The 14,388-nt window shown below is 50.3% G+C and overlaps 1 protein-coding gene across 1 annotated transcript; it reads left to right on the plus strand.

Annotated features, from left to right (window-relative positions):
* The first annotated feature begins 2,215 nt into the window (after window positions 1-2,215).
* Window positions 2,216-12,690, plus strand: LOC132322496 (serine/threonine-protein kinase PAK 3-like). Its single transcript, XM_059836987.1, has 13 exons — window positions 2,216-2,331; window positions 3,449-3,630; window positions 4,916-5,118; window positions 5,640-5,762; window positions 5,990-6,170; window positions 7,100-7,163; window positions 8,160-8,208; window positions 9,352-9,464; window positions 9,990-10,107; window positions 10,759-10,858; window positions 11,288-11,484; window positions 12,069-12,206; window positions 12,601-12,690. The coding sequence occupies exons 1-13, from the start codon at window positions 2,216-2,218 to the stop codon at window positions 12,688-12,690; spliced, it is 1,674 nt and encodes a 557-aa protein (XP_059692970.1).
* The last annotated feature ends 1,698 nt before the right edge of the window (window positions 12,691-14,388 follow it).

Genomic DNA, 14,388 nt, shown 5'->3' on the forward strand with positions numbered 1-14,388 from the left:
TGCAGAGAAATCAGGACTTTCTAGGAATAATTTGAATAACTGAAGGAGAGGCTCATGGGTGGGAGCTCTTGCTCACCGTAATTAAAGAGGGTTTTCCCATGGCCTCAAATTGAAGTCTCCTTCATTATTCACACTACCCCCAACATCTCCCTTTTTTTGTTTTTCTAAGGTAGAAAGGAAAACTGTTTTTTCTAGGGTTTTAAACATTAACTTGAAAATACAAGAAGAAATAAGTATTATCTACATCACTACTAGCAAAATTACTTGCCCAGTCTTTATAATAGAGATCAATTTGGATGATAGATGCCTTCCTTTCAAAAGGTTGTTAATCCAATTGGTTCCCTCTTTGATTTGAAGTTTATCCACCCCTTTATGCAAAAAAGCTTCTGCTGGGCTAAACAGAATCACTGTGGTCAGATAAGTTCATACAGCACAAACCTTATAAGTCCTGACAGCCATGTCCATGTGCTAATATTTTGTTTTGGTTGCGGCACTATCCAAGTAGCACCAAGAAGAAGGAAGGTGCAACAGAGGAAGAAGGAGATCCAAGTTTTCAACCTGCTGTGGGAGCTCCCCTTTCTCTTGTCTCCTTCTTTTTCTTGGTGTCAGTTGTTGGGGTTTGTTGCTGTTTCTGGTGGTGGCTGTAGATGTGGCTTAATGTTCTTGGTGGGGATCCCCCTGGGTCCTGTACCTGTGGATACACAAGCATAACCCCTACCCCATGGAATTAACAGAAAGGGGCCAGAGATTGGTGAAGTCTCAGGGTCCTTGATCAGAACTGGTGGTCTCTCCTTCAGCTTGGCTTGGGTGCAATTGCTAAGATGTCAAAAAACTGGCAGTATTGATTCCATAAATTAATTTTTAAGAAGGTTAAAAACATACATGGCTTAGACAGCCTTTCTACTGTTGATAAGGCCTCCATTTTTGTTTTTCTAAAAGGTCTTTCAAAGAATGTGTGTCCTTTCAATTACTGATTGTCCTGTGGAGGAATGGAGAATACCTGTAACTTACTCCCCATAAGTTAAAAAATTGTTGTACTTTGTGTGAATTGTACCCATGGCCATTATTTGTATATATTTTCTGAGGAATTCCTAAAGATGTATATTTTCCTCAGAATTCCTTTAAGAATTCTTTAGGAATTCCTATAGGAATTCTGAGGATTTCCTTTATCTCTAAAGAGAAAAGTTGTGAAAAGTGTTTGATAATGTCTAGGGCTTTTTCCCAGGGTGTGTGAAGTAGCAAAGACAGCTCCTGAAAAAGTATCAACAGAAAAATGTATATATTTGAATCCAGGAAAGGATGGCTATTGTGTTACATCTGACTGCCAGGTTTGTAAACTGTTTAGTCCTCCAGGGTTGATTCTGCTTCCCACTGAAGGGATGGATTGATGCTGACAGTCAGGAGAGGCGCTAGTAATTTTTTCTCTTCTCCAAGCAATTATATTTTCATCTTTCTCTCCTCTTCCTCCAACTGGAATACATCATACATTTTTTGAAAAATAGGAATTAATTTTGTGCTGAGCAATTCCAATTTTCAGCCAAACTGTTAATGCCTTTTCCAACTGAGTCCTAGTAGAGAGTAGGATTTAACTTAGATTCAGTGATTTCTATGGCATCTTTGAAGACCCATCAAACAAATTCTTGAAGCTCCTTTTTTTCAATTTTTTTTCCTCGGTTCTCTAGTCTCAACTTGAATGATTTGTAAGTGTCTCTCTCCACTACAGACATCCGTGCTCCCATTTTACAGCAGCTTTAGAAACACTAACAAAGGGGAAATCAGAAAATGGGGCAGATGTAGCCCTACTCCTACCATCTTCAGAGGGCTGATGGTAATGCAGTGTCCTCCTTGCTCCTTATCCAGCAAAATTCTGCCAGGCATTACTCCGTCCAGAAGGGAAAAGCTTACAACCCCCTCTTGGAGGCAGGGTGGGTTCTCAGCAGGACCCCTGAATGTCAGGGGTCCCTGTTCGGGTGAGAGATGTTATAAGTAAAAGTTAAGTTATGTTAAGTTAGGGTATAGTTCAATTATATTGTATTAATTACGTTACATTAATTGTATTATGTTAAGGGGGGTGGGGTTATTAGAATGTTCTAGGACAAGGGTCCAGGGTTTGGTGGAAGGGCAGTCTGGCAGGGCACGGCAAGGTCGAAGAGGGATTGGATAGAAGATCTGACCAATCATTCGAAGCCCTGCAGAAACGATTGGTCCAGAATGAATGGCGTTAAAGACCAATGGGAAGCCTGGAAATGGAACAATGGCCATGCAGATCCAAAATGGACCAATCCTGGACTTGAAGGCAGCTATAAATGGGGGTAGTTTGGTTGGTTCGAGGTACTTCTTTTTAGAAACTTGTTTACTGGGGGCAAGCCGGTGCACTTGGGGATAGCGCACTGTTGTGTTTTTGGCTCGCTGTGTGGGTGCTCGGGCTTATCCTGGGTACGCCATTCCTTGCAGCTGTTTTAATAAAGGAGAACCTCTTTCTCCAGAGGAAGTTTGGCCTCGTTCATATTCATAACAAGAGGGGAAGCGCTCTGGTCCAAGCTCAGACACCTGGCCGGTGGCTTCCTGGAGAACTGGCCCTGTTGACTTTGATGAGAGAGACTGCTTGATCCAGTTGTTTGGAAAAGCAACTTTAATGTAATAGCAAAATAACAAACTAAACAGCGTGCACAGTAGGAAGAATGAACCAGAAAAAGCCTGGAGTCCAGGGTCTCCAAGGATACTTATACATTCCCAAAAGGGGAGGCATCCGGGTGGGGTTTGAAGAATGGATCCAACAGGAAAGAGTGATTTGGAATATTACAATTAATGCAGCAACAATTACCCAGTGGTAATGCAGAGAAACCAGAATTTTCTAGTAATAATTTGAATAACTGAACAAGAGGACCATGGGTGGGAGGTCTGGCTCACCCTAAGTACAAATGGTTTTCCCATGGCCTCAAATTGAAGTGTCCTTCATTATTCAAACCGACCTCAACACTGTACCTAGGAGAAAGCTCAACATGTAATTGAAGTAGTGCTTCTCCCTGTTTGCTGCTTTCTAAAACAAAGGAAGATCCAGCTGGAAGAAGCCTTCTGCTTTTTGCTCAGAAGCAATAGTGGCCAAAGAGCACTCATGTGCTTCCTCACATCCTGGACCCTTCTCAGCGCTCAGCTTCTCAGTGTGGGCCAGGGGGGCTTAGTGTGCTTTTACTCTTAGATGCCGTGAGTACAAGGTTATGGACTAGGAGGGCTTCTTGTGTTGCTTTGCAGTAGAGGAGAACTCTGCAGGCTTTTGTTGGCATTAGCTGTAGAGAAGGTCTGGTTCTGTGCCTGAGCTCACAAAGCAGCCCAGGGCGCTGCTATTGTGATGTCAGCGGCCGCATGGCAGCGTTGTCAGGCAAAGTTGCTGTGCCGAGGCCCGGAAGGGCTCAGTGTGCAGAGCAGCTCTGTGGCACGCTCACTGCAGGCGGAACCTGCGCGTCGACGAGGTCTCTGCCAGCAGGACGCTGAGTATTTCTGTTTTCACCCAAGAGGCGTTGTCTGGTACAGACTTGAGCAGCGCTGCTCAAGCCATGGAGGGAGTGTGTGCTGCAGCTTTCACGGCGTTCTCCGTGGCTTATTCTGGGTACTTTTTCACCCACCTGGCACGTAAGTAGATGTCTTTGTTCAGTGCAGCATATGGAAACCCAAATGCCACAAAGAGGCCTTTAGTTGGGTGAAGCCACTGCCCACAGCTGCAGCTAAGAAGGGGGTGTCTCTAGCCAGGGGGGCGTGGGCAGCCTTTGTAATGTAGCCCGCAGGGTTTCCACTCCTGCCGTGCCATAGCCTTTGGCAATGGGGTCTGGAGTCTCCTCGGTTTGCTGGCTCAAGCAAGAGAACTTCCAGGATGGGAAGACTGGGAGAGCTTGGCAGGAGTCCTTGTAAAAGCTGTGCACTGCTCTCCAGGACTGAGGGAAAGTGCCTCAGATCAGGTCTTCTTGTCTGCATTCCCTCATCCCAGCATGTGCCTGTGGAACTTGACACTTTCTGAGTGCTGCAAGAACCATTCGTTCTGTGATGAAATCACAGAACCCGCTTGGAAAAGGCCTCTGGGAGAGACATTTCAGAGGAGATCTTGTATGCTCCTGAACACAGGAGCTGTTCCTGTGCTGTGTCACGATAGAACTGGCACCATGGCTAAGGGGAACTTGGGGGAAACCTCTCTGGGGAAAGGCTTTCAGTAAGTTCATGGCAATTGCTGCAAGCAATGCCTTGAGAAAACTGAAGTACAGGAAAGAGAGGAGCTGTGGCTGCTGCTGGGTGGGCTGGGGCAGAAGCAATGACTGAACCACTGGGACTTGCTCAGTCTCAAGTTTCTATGGGTTGAGTGGACAGAGAGGACAGAAGGTAGACAGCAGGCAGTATTTTGTGCTGTTGTCTTGCTTGCTGTGGGACACAGCAGAGCATGGGTTGCTGCTGGAGTGCCGATGTAGTGAAAGCAGAATGCTCTGTCTTTGGGTTGACATTTTCGTGGGCTTGCCCAGCACAGGCAGTTTTCTTACAGCATCTGGTTGTTCTTCCCCTGTGTGTTGCAGGTCACATCACCCGTGCCTGGAGAGAATCTGGTCTTTGGGTGAGTGGCAAAGGAGCCTCTGGCGTTGGTAGCATTAGACCATTGTGGAGCAAGCTGTGAGCTGTGGCCTGTTGCAGTCCAGTGCCAGCCTGGCTGGATGAATGAAAGTACAATCCGGGCTCTTTGCAGCCACAGCAGCAGCAGCAGGAGGATCCCGGGCTGTTTTCTCCAGTTCCTTTCCAGAGCTTTTAAGCAGCTGGAAGTGGGGCTGCTGGGTGCTTGAAGCCACGATGGAATTTCTCCTGTACCAGAGAGTGCAGTTCTGTCTCATTGGCCCATTTTACTTGAGTTTGAGCACCTTGGAATCCCATTTCTCTGCAGATGATTTCTCCTTAGTGCACCTGGCTCTAGAGCTGAATATAAAGAAGGTTACGTGTCCCTCACGCCGCGTCTGTCTGCAGAGCCCAAAACCAACCTCGGAGCCTCCTGTGGCTGCGTGTCTTCCTGGAGAAGAGGCCAAAGGGGAGGAAGATGCCCACCAAACTGCACCTGCTGCCACTGCAGGGCCTGAGCATCCAGCATCAGTAAGTGGCAGCTCTGGGAAGTCCTGTGGCTGGAGCAAAGCATAGCTGCAAGTTTCAGATCAGACAGCACCTCCTGTACCTGGCTGAAAATGCTGAGGGCTGGAATCTTTCCAGCCCTTGCCCAAGGCAGTGAAGCCTTGAAAAGCGGTGTGGAGCTTGGAAGTTGGATGTTTAGGCATCACCTTCCTACTGTTGTGAAAGGGGCTGTGAATTTGTCTTAGCAAGAGACAAGAGGGAGCATTAGGATGTCCTTGGATGATCCTGGGCTACAGGAGAGGCCCTTGGTGCCCAGTGGCTGTGCAGGCTCCCCATCCCCAGTGAAGAGAGCGGTGCAAAGGTGCAGTTCAGAAGCTTGCAGGATATGAGGAGACACTGTCCCCAGGAGGGAGCTGGCCCTCGGCAGAGAGCAGCTGTCAGTAGCTAAAGGAACAGCTGAGATGCAGCAGGGCCTGTAGCTGAATATAGGTGAGGTTCTGAATGACAGGTTCTTTTGTGTCCCTCATGCTGCTGTGTGTCCACAGAGCAGAAGGGCAGCGTCAGCACCTGCTCTGGCTGCCGCAGTACCTGAGGAAGAGGCTGAAGAGGAGGAAGGTGCTGATGAAGCTGCCCCTGCTGTCAGCCCTGGGCCAGAGCAAACAACATCAGTAAGTGCCAGCTTTGGTTAGCAGTGTCTGTGGTGTCATTTTGTCCGTGGTGTAAAAGCAGCCTTTGGATTTTGGGCCTTGAGCCGGAGAAGCGGGCTGCAAAAGCTGAGGGGTGAAGAGCCCTGGCTGTGGCCAGCAGCATCTTGCTAGGGGCTTGCATTTGAAATGGGATGGGAGGGGCATCTCTGCCAGGCACATTTGTGACCCTCCTTCATTTCTTGTCCCAGAGCTCCACCTCCTGTGTCCTGGCACCTGCACGAGCTGCAGCGGAAGGCTCTGAAGGAGCCTCCAGTCCCCAGGCTGGCAAGTCAAGCAGGAGCAGCTCGTGCATCTGGAGCACGACCAGCTCCTCTGGCAGCAGAGAGCGGCTGGGAGAGGGGACAGAGGACGAGTGCCTGGCCACGCTGAGTACGTCCTCTGTGATCCTTGTCTGCTGGAGCAGTGCCTGTGTGTGCGTGTGTGGGTGTGAGCTGTCCCGCCTCCTGTTCCTCCTCAGCTGAGTGCCGGGTCCTGCGGCCTCCACACAGGACCTGGTGTTGTGCTGTGAGGTGGTGAGGGCTCAGCGGGCTGTTGCTCCTGCCTCTGAGAGCAGCTCAGCCTGGTTTGGCTTTGCCTGAGCTTCCCTGGAGGCAAAAGGCAAAGGTGAGCTTGTTTCTGGCTGAGCAGGAGGCCGTGACCCAGGCAATGAGGAGGCCTCAAGGAGCTCCTGTGGGGCACGGCCAAGGTCATCTTCAGAACTCAGCCTGTCCTGAAGGCTGAGGGACCTCATTCCTAAGGCCCATCACAGTAGGTTGGAACACGAGCTGCTGCTCCTGAAAGGCAGAAGGGCATTGTTTAGGCAAAGTCCTGCAGAGAGCTGGAGATTGTGCTACTGCTGGAAGCACTTTGCAATATTCTTCCTGTTCTGGAAAGGGCAGCTGTTGATAACAATTGATTCCAGAAGCCAAGACGCCTCTGATATTTGCAAAGATTAAGTAATTTCTTGAAAGTCACAGTTTTCATTGCCAAGAACAGAAAAGTTTTGCTTTTCCTGCTGCCCTTAACGTTGCTAGACAAGAATCTTGGTTCCAGTTTTCAGGTCCCTGTCTCTTCTGACTGTTTCTGTACGTGCTTAGATTTTAGTTTAGACTTTTAGTTTTGTGCAGGCCATCTGTGCTGCGGGGCTGCTTGTCTTGCTGCTGTTGTTTTTGAGGTTTGGTGCTGGTTGGGTGGTGGTGTTGTTTCCCGAGTGCCTGAGTTGAAAGGGCCCAGTGTCCCAGAGAGTGGGGCTGCCTTTCTGATCTGCTGCAGGGTGGGATCTCTTTTGAAGTGAGCATCTTTCCTTGGGATTTTCACAGAGATGCTGGTGAGCCAGGGAGATCCTGAGGCTGAATACACGGAACTGGAAACAATTGGCAAAGGGTGAGTGCAGCCACAGTTCCTTCTTCCAAGGGAGGGCCTGTGCATTTTGCTGGTGTCACATCTCCCCAGAACGACGTCAGGCAAGCTCCAAAGCTGCTCAGACACTGCGTTAAGATGATACCTGGTGATCTCTCAGTACTGGGCAGCATCTTTAGCTGTGGTTCGAAAGCAGCTTGGCAAAGACAGCTTGGATGCTGGCAGTGTCTTTTCTGCGGCAAAGAGCAGCACCTGGCTGCTCTCCTGTCCCTCGAGTGTGTTGCACCTGTTTGCCGCTTTTCCTAGGAGAAATAGTTTCTGCATGTCACAAAAGAATACAGAATGCTTGGGAATGAAAGGAGGAGAAACTTCCTTGCCTCTAAGGTCAAGTTAGCAGCTGACAGCTGTCAGGGAGCAGCTCTGGCTAACATTTCTTTCCAGTATTTTGCTGAAAAGAAGGTGCAGTGGTCAGGATGACCAGCACCTAGTCTAGAAGCCAAGAGCAGAAATGAAAGAAGCAGCTCTCTTTTGTAGCTGAGATGGCAAATCGCAAAGCTTCAGGGCAATGCCTGGGGCCAATGCACTCCAGAGGAAAAGGCATCATCTGCCTGATGGCAGAGCCCTCGTGGATCCTGTGGGGTCTAGGCCTTTCCTGCAAAGAATCCACCAAGCTGTTCCCTTCGAAAGCCGGCTCTGCTGACTGGAAATGGGACTGATTTGCACCATTTTCTCTGTGAGAAGCCAAATGTACAAGAAGCCCCCAGAAAAGCAGAGTCCTCCCCGTGTCTGGTGCACTGAAGAGAAGCAGCTGCCAACGGCTCTGGACTCAGAACACAGCTGTCTAAGGATCCTGTGTTTTGAGGCCTTCTCCATTTGTGTGTGGAGCAATGGAAGCCTTTCCCTGCTCTGGCTGTGGCTGCAGCTGTGATTAGACACTAATTTCCTTGCAATCTGGAGAAGGGATCCGTGTCCAGAGGCTTTCCTCCAATGGCTGTTACATGGCTGCTGTTTTGTTTCCAGGGGTTTTGGCACGGTGTGCATGGCAGTGGAGACTGCCACAGGAGAAGAGGTAAGCGTCAAGCAGCGCCGCAGCTTCTGCAGCTGTCGAGTGGCCTCCCCTCTGCTGTGAGCTGTGGCTGAGCTTTGGCTCGCCAGTAGAGCTTTGCTGCACAGGCCAATGAAGTGCAGAGCAGTGTCCGCCTGCCAAATACAGTGGGGACAGATTTTGTGCTCCTCAGCTGCCCCGGGGAATGCAGGGAGGCCAGGCGGTGTCTGTCACAGCAGGACACGCTGGCTGGGTCTGAGTGCCCAGGTGGTGTCTCAGAGCATGGCACTGCTCTTTGGGGCTGCAGGCTTCCTGAATTCTCATTTCTGGCTGGTAGCAGATACATGGGAATTGTGCTGGTATTCTGTAGCCACCTGCAGTGCTGCCCTTGGAACTGTGCTATGAGAGCGAGGTCTGCAAGGAGTCTCTCAAGGGCCTAAGCCCTGTTTACAGCCTGGTGTATATCCCTAGAAGATCAAGGCCTGGGTTTTTTCTTTTTGAAGTCAGGCAGTAATTGCAAATGTCAGTGGTGTGAAGGAAAGTATTTCTGTGGAGTGAAATGAAAATTCCTGAAAGTGAGGAAATTCCAGGGCTGCGTTATTTGGAGGTGTCACTAAGGATGTTTTCACCGTCCCGGCAATTTTTCCTTGAAGTATGAAGGGCTGTAATTCTTAGGGGGAAGAGCCCTCAGGATGTTTTTAGGACAGCATTTTATCTGCCATGCCTGTAAGAGTTTGCTTTGTAGTTGTGCACTGGAGAATGCCAGTGGTTGCTGGAGTAATGATCAAGCCCCTAGAAGTGCCAAAGGTTTCCCAGCAGTTTTGCTTCATTTTTACTGGCACCAAATGGGTTCCTGCTTGCAAGAGGTGTGTGAATGAAAATGGGAATGAGACCATGGGGAAGACCTGGGGGAAGACTGGCCCAGGGCTCAGTGAGTGTTGTTAGAGCTTTGAGGTGGAGAGCTTAGACCGTGTTTCTCCCAGGTTTACAAGGCAAAGGGTGTGTGGCTCTGTGTCCTGGGAGGTGCCCAAGCACGTGGTCTGATGTCCAGTCCCAAGGCAGCTTGGCCCAGCCCAGCACTATCACCCCATAATCACTGTCTCTGTGTTGCCCTTGTGGTCCTGTGCCACAGACTTCTTTGGTTCATGGTTTTCTGTGTCGTTTTAGGTGGCCATAAAGAAAATTAGTCTTGCGCAAGAGAGCGGCAGCGAGCTGTGCCTGAATGAAATCCAGGTGATGCGTGGCAATAAGCATGCCAACCTTGTGAACTATCTAGACAGGTGAGTGGTTCTGCTGTTCTGCCAGGAAAGTTCATTCACATCCTGCAAGCCAGAGGTTCAACAACCACTGCTTTGGCCGCTGGTAGAGGATGGAGCTGATAATTCCTGTTTCTGGGCTGATCTACGGCATCTTGGGAGGAGATTGCATTGGGGCTGCGTTAATCTTTCCTGGCATACCGAGTTTGAAGGGCGCTTTCAAAGACAAGACTGGGCCCCATCTTACTGAGCCACCAGCCTCAAAGTTCCTGTCCTCTCTCCCCATAGTTATGTTGGGTTGGGGGTTTGATTGTTTCCCCAGGGGTCTGAAGTGCTGACAAAGCACTGTAGGTTATGTTTCCCTCGACCTGTTGCGTTGGTGTGGATAGCAAGCAGTCTTTTAGACTGCCCAGAGTTCAAGGCCTGTAGAGCGTAGTGAATGACTCCTCACTTCCTCCTGTCTTCCTCGGAGAGAGACACAGAAACAAGAATCCATCAGGTCGTGTAAGTGCGCACATTCACCTCCAGGCTGTTGTTTCCTCCTTTCAGCTACCTGGTGGACGAGGAACTCTGGCTCGTGATGGAATACATGGATGGAGGCTCCTTACACGATGTCATCAGGGAGACTCGTATGGCAGAAGGAGAGATAGCAGCTGTCTCTCGGGAGGTAAGGGATGGTGCTTGTGCTTCCCATGCCTTGGCCAGGATGGTCCTTCCACATGGGTGAAAAGGAGAGGAAAGATTTCATCTTCCAAGCTTCCTTTCTGCCTTTCTCTAATGACTGGCAGTAGCAAGAGTATCTGAAGTGCCTGCCAGTGTGCCTGCCCTTCTTCTAGAGTGTTTGTGTTTGCCTCTCTAAACACTTGCCTGGAGCCTGTGTATGCTGCGTTCCTTCCCCGGAAGGGCAAAGGTGCTCACGGTGCAATGTCAAACAAGTGGCAAAGACAAGGAGATCCTCACAGGACTCTCAGAGAGTTCAGCCAAAAGAGGAGAGCCTTGCACTCAAAGTGGTGTTTGCAAAAGCATCCACTGTTGTCTGACTGGAGAGAGCACAGCCACTGCAGCAGTGCTCCTTCAGTCTGGGTTTGCAGGGCACTGGCCAGAGGAAGAATTGCCCTTTCTCTTTCAGAAGCAAACACAGCCTCACTTAGAAAGGCCCTGCTGTCCTTGTGTTGGAGCAGCAAGCTCTTGCCCTTGCCAGCAGCCTGTCCTGCCATGGCACAGCATCCCCCAGGAATGTTGCAGCGCTGCAGAAGTGTCACTTCCCTGCTTGTGGAATGAAATCCACTTAGGCTGGTGTTTCCTTTTCCTCTCTCAGTGCCTGCAAGGCCTGGATTTCCTTCACTCCAAGCAAGTGATCCACCGAGACATCAAAAGCCACAACATTCTCCTGAGTCTGGACGGATCTGTCAAGTTGGGTGGGTGTTGTTGGCCAGTCTCAGCCGTGGCAGGCTGCGCTGTGGGGCTGCCTTTGGGTGGCTGCTGGTTCCCTGCAGTGCTGCCTGTGGCAGTGCAGGCTGCCCTGCTGCAAGCACAGAGCACAGCCTCAAGGGGCAGGGAGGTGTTGCTGGAAACAAGAGCTCAGGAGTGCCTTTGGGTTGTGTGTGTGTCCCTTCCCAAGCAAGGTGCTTACAGTCTAATAGCTTCAGGGGACTAAAAGGCACTGACTGGAACTGGAGGCTTTTGCTAAGTAGCCAATTCCGTATTTCCTCAGCTGCAGGCCCGAGGAATGGCAGCATGGCCCCTTTATGGCAGCTGGGTACCACGCTGCCTTCTTGGACATTGGAACAGTGGGGATTTCTTTTGTTTGCTTTCCTCATTCACGCCGGCTTGTTTTTGCTCCTCAGCTGATTTTGGCCTCGCTGCTCAGCTCACCGCTGAGCAGAGCAAACGGAGATCAGCTGTTGGGACCACTTACTGGATGGCGCCAGAAATCTTCACCAGGAAGCTCTATGGCCCCAAAGTGGACATCTGGTCCTTTGGCATTGTGGGCATCGAGATGGTGGAAGGAGCGCCTCCTTACCGGATGAAAACCTCCCGCACGGTGCGCTGCAACTGCTCTCAGATACTGCTGTCACTCAAACAAAATCTGCTCCCATTCTTCTGCCTGGGAAGCTTGCGAACACCTGAAAATGATAGGTTCCAGGCTGCACAGTCTCTCGTGCTCCTTGTCCAGATTATCCCCTTGTCATTTCAGTGCAGGAACAGCAGAAAAAATCGTGATGCATTTTGCTTGGTAGGAGCTCTGTTCAAGAGAGCAGTGAGCAGTGCTGAGCTGCATTTTATGGAGTGATCCTTGGAAACAGTAGAGTTAGGCGAAAGTCCGTCTTCCAAATGGCCTGTAGAGCTGGTGTCAGTGCTGAGAGAAGCCAAGTGTGCTTTTGCTGATGGAGTTGCTCCTAATTCCATCAGCCAGTGAAATCAGGGTGAAGGCAAGAGCCTTTGCATATTGGACTGGCTATGGCTGCCTCTGGCTTTGGGTTCTTTCAGTAGGAGTAGGAAAGGTATGTCCCTGGCTCTGGCAGGGAGGAAAGTGCCACTGGAGAGTGGAGCCTGTCCAGTGGGGTCTGTGTGAGCAGCTGGGATGTGAAGGAGACAGGCAGAGAGTGACATTTCCTTCTTCTCTAGGTTCAACAGCTGATCAGCAGCGGGGGCAGGCCAAAGCTGCAGAAGCCCAGGCAACAGTCCGCGTGGTTGCGAGACTTCCTGCACTGCTGCCTGGAGAGGGAGGAGGACAGGCGCTGGTCTGCCCAGGAACTCCTGCAGGTAAAAGGCAAAGCGGCTGCAGGCTGCGCCAGCTGCCCGCTGCCAGGGGCTCCTCACCTGCTCAATTCCAAGGCGTCTGCTGGGCCCCGCTGCTAAGATCTCCAGTCTGGGGGCTTTTCAAAGGAAAACAGGGGAGAATCCTGGCCTAGGATGCCTTGGGAGGAGCCTTTCAAGGTCACCTCGACCAGATCTCCTTAAGCTGAAGACATCTGGAATAATGGATTTGTGGGATTGGGAGCCATGTTTGCCTCTTGTAGTAAGATCCTGGAGGTGGAGGCAGAGGTGCCCAGAATGCCCTCCCTTCTGCTTTCTGTACCTTTCTGGTAGCCAGAGAAAGCCTGTTTCAGCCTGTGAGGAAAGTAGAAGTTCATGTTTTCTTTTTCTCTTTGGGCAGCATCCATTTGTAACATCAGCCAAGCCGACCTCCGACCTGACGCCTCTGATCGTGGCAACGCAGCAGTTTATGGCCGACAGGAGATACTAGCCCTGGAAGAGGCCACTGATGTTTTTGTAGTTTGCAGTTTCTAGTTTGTAGTTTGTAGTTTGAAGTTTCTAGTATATAGCTCATAGTTTGTTGTTTCTATTTTATGGCTCATAGTTTGTAGTTTGTTTAGCCTGATAGTCAAAATAAATACTAGAATAAATAAAACTTTCACTGTGCTGGAAGCTTCCCTTTGTTCTCACCCTGTGAATAAACTCTACCACTCCTGCTTCCAGTGGTGTTCAGCTGGTAGAAATTCTAAGAGGAGGCAGGGTCAAGACATGTGGTGGCCACATATCCCGAGGTGAGAAGTACCCTCTGGCTTTCCTGGGGCCTTCCCCCACATGGGGCTCCCACTTGCCTGGCCATTTAGGTGCTAGGATAGGGGCTCCAGACACAGGTGTGGAGCATTGCCTCTGGTGTGCCAGGGACCAGCAGCCACTGCTGGGCTGGGATGCAGGCCTGGGGGAGTGGGGCGTGCAGAGTAGGGCATCGCCTCAGCAGGGCAAGGCTTGATCTGCCCCTTTCCCCACAGACATGCTCCTGAAAGGTTCTGAGCCAGCAATGTCCTCTACTGTCCCACTCTTCCGGCTTCCTGCTGGGCAGGTTTGCCCCTGAGCAGGCAGCACAGGATTGATAGCTTAGTCCTTTGGGGACAGACTGTGCGAGTGCCCAAGCCACTCTTAGCCACAGGCAACCTTCGCAAGCTTAAGGGATATGAGGTCTTTAGTGAATATCAGCTCTTTTATGATTTCCAGCTCTTTGGCTTGCCTAGGAACCATGCAATCCCACCGAAAGACAGACAGGAGAGAGGAGAAGGCAGCTCTGGAGTTCCACAGCGATGGCTTTATTGGGGTCTGTGAAGGGTTCCAGCCACGGCTCTGCTAACTAGAATGGGCTAAAACAGCCCACTAAAGAGGGCGAGAGGGGATCAGAAATTGTCCAATAGCAGGGGTTAAGGAGAAGTAACCTGTGGGGTTAAAGAGAGAGAAGCTGGGGTCCCAAAGGGAGAAGAAGGGGCTTATTTTGCTATTTCACTGTGACTTGGCATTTAAAGCCTCTTCCATCCACAGGGCCCTAGCAAGCCCGAACTTGCGACATCTCACAACAAGGTTTCCAGGTTCCTGTGCTGCTTGGCTCTCAAGATTCCAAAGAGTCTTTGTGGCTGGATTTTAAGAAAATTACACATTTATTTGTTCCAAATGAGGCAGCATGAGGTGTGTTTTTCCTTTCTAAGGCCTTCCCTCCTTTTTGTGTCCTCTTCTTGATATAAACCTTGTAAAGTCTCTCCTCTCTCTCCTTCTCCACCACAATGGAGCGGGACAATGGAAAAAACAATTTATGAGAAGCTAAAGATGTTAGAGTTACAATGTAGTGAAGGTAAAAAATAAAGCAGTATGAAAGAATAAGAAGAAAATTGTGCGAAGAATGCAATGGCGTAGCCAAGAAAGGTAGAGTGTCACATAGGGCGCCGGAGCAAAGACAGGATGGCGAGGGCTTACGGAATGGTTCTGATGGTAGATGGGGGCTGCTGGTGCTGCCTGGAGCAGCTGTGGACCTGCAGTGGCAGTTTCTCCTCCCTCTGTGCGGCAGTGATGGTGGCAGTGGCAATGGCGATGGGTGTCTCTGTCTCCCTGCGGAGCTCTGTTTGGCACTGCCGCTGCCATCAGCCCGCCACGCTGGGCATGTGTGTGGGAATGG

Source organism: Haemorhous mexicanus, chromosome Z (genome assembly GCF_027477595.1).
Source record: "Haemorhous mexicanus isolate bHaeMex1 chromosome Z, bHaeMex1.pri, whole genome shotgun sequence".
NCBI classification, from domain to species: Eukaryota; Metazoa; Chordata; class Aves; order Passeriformes; family Fringillidae; genus Haemorhous; species Haemorhous mexicanus.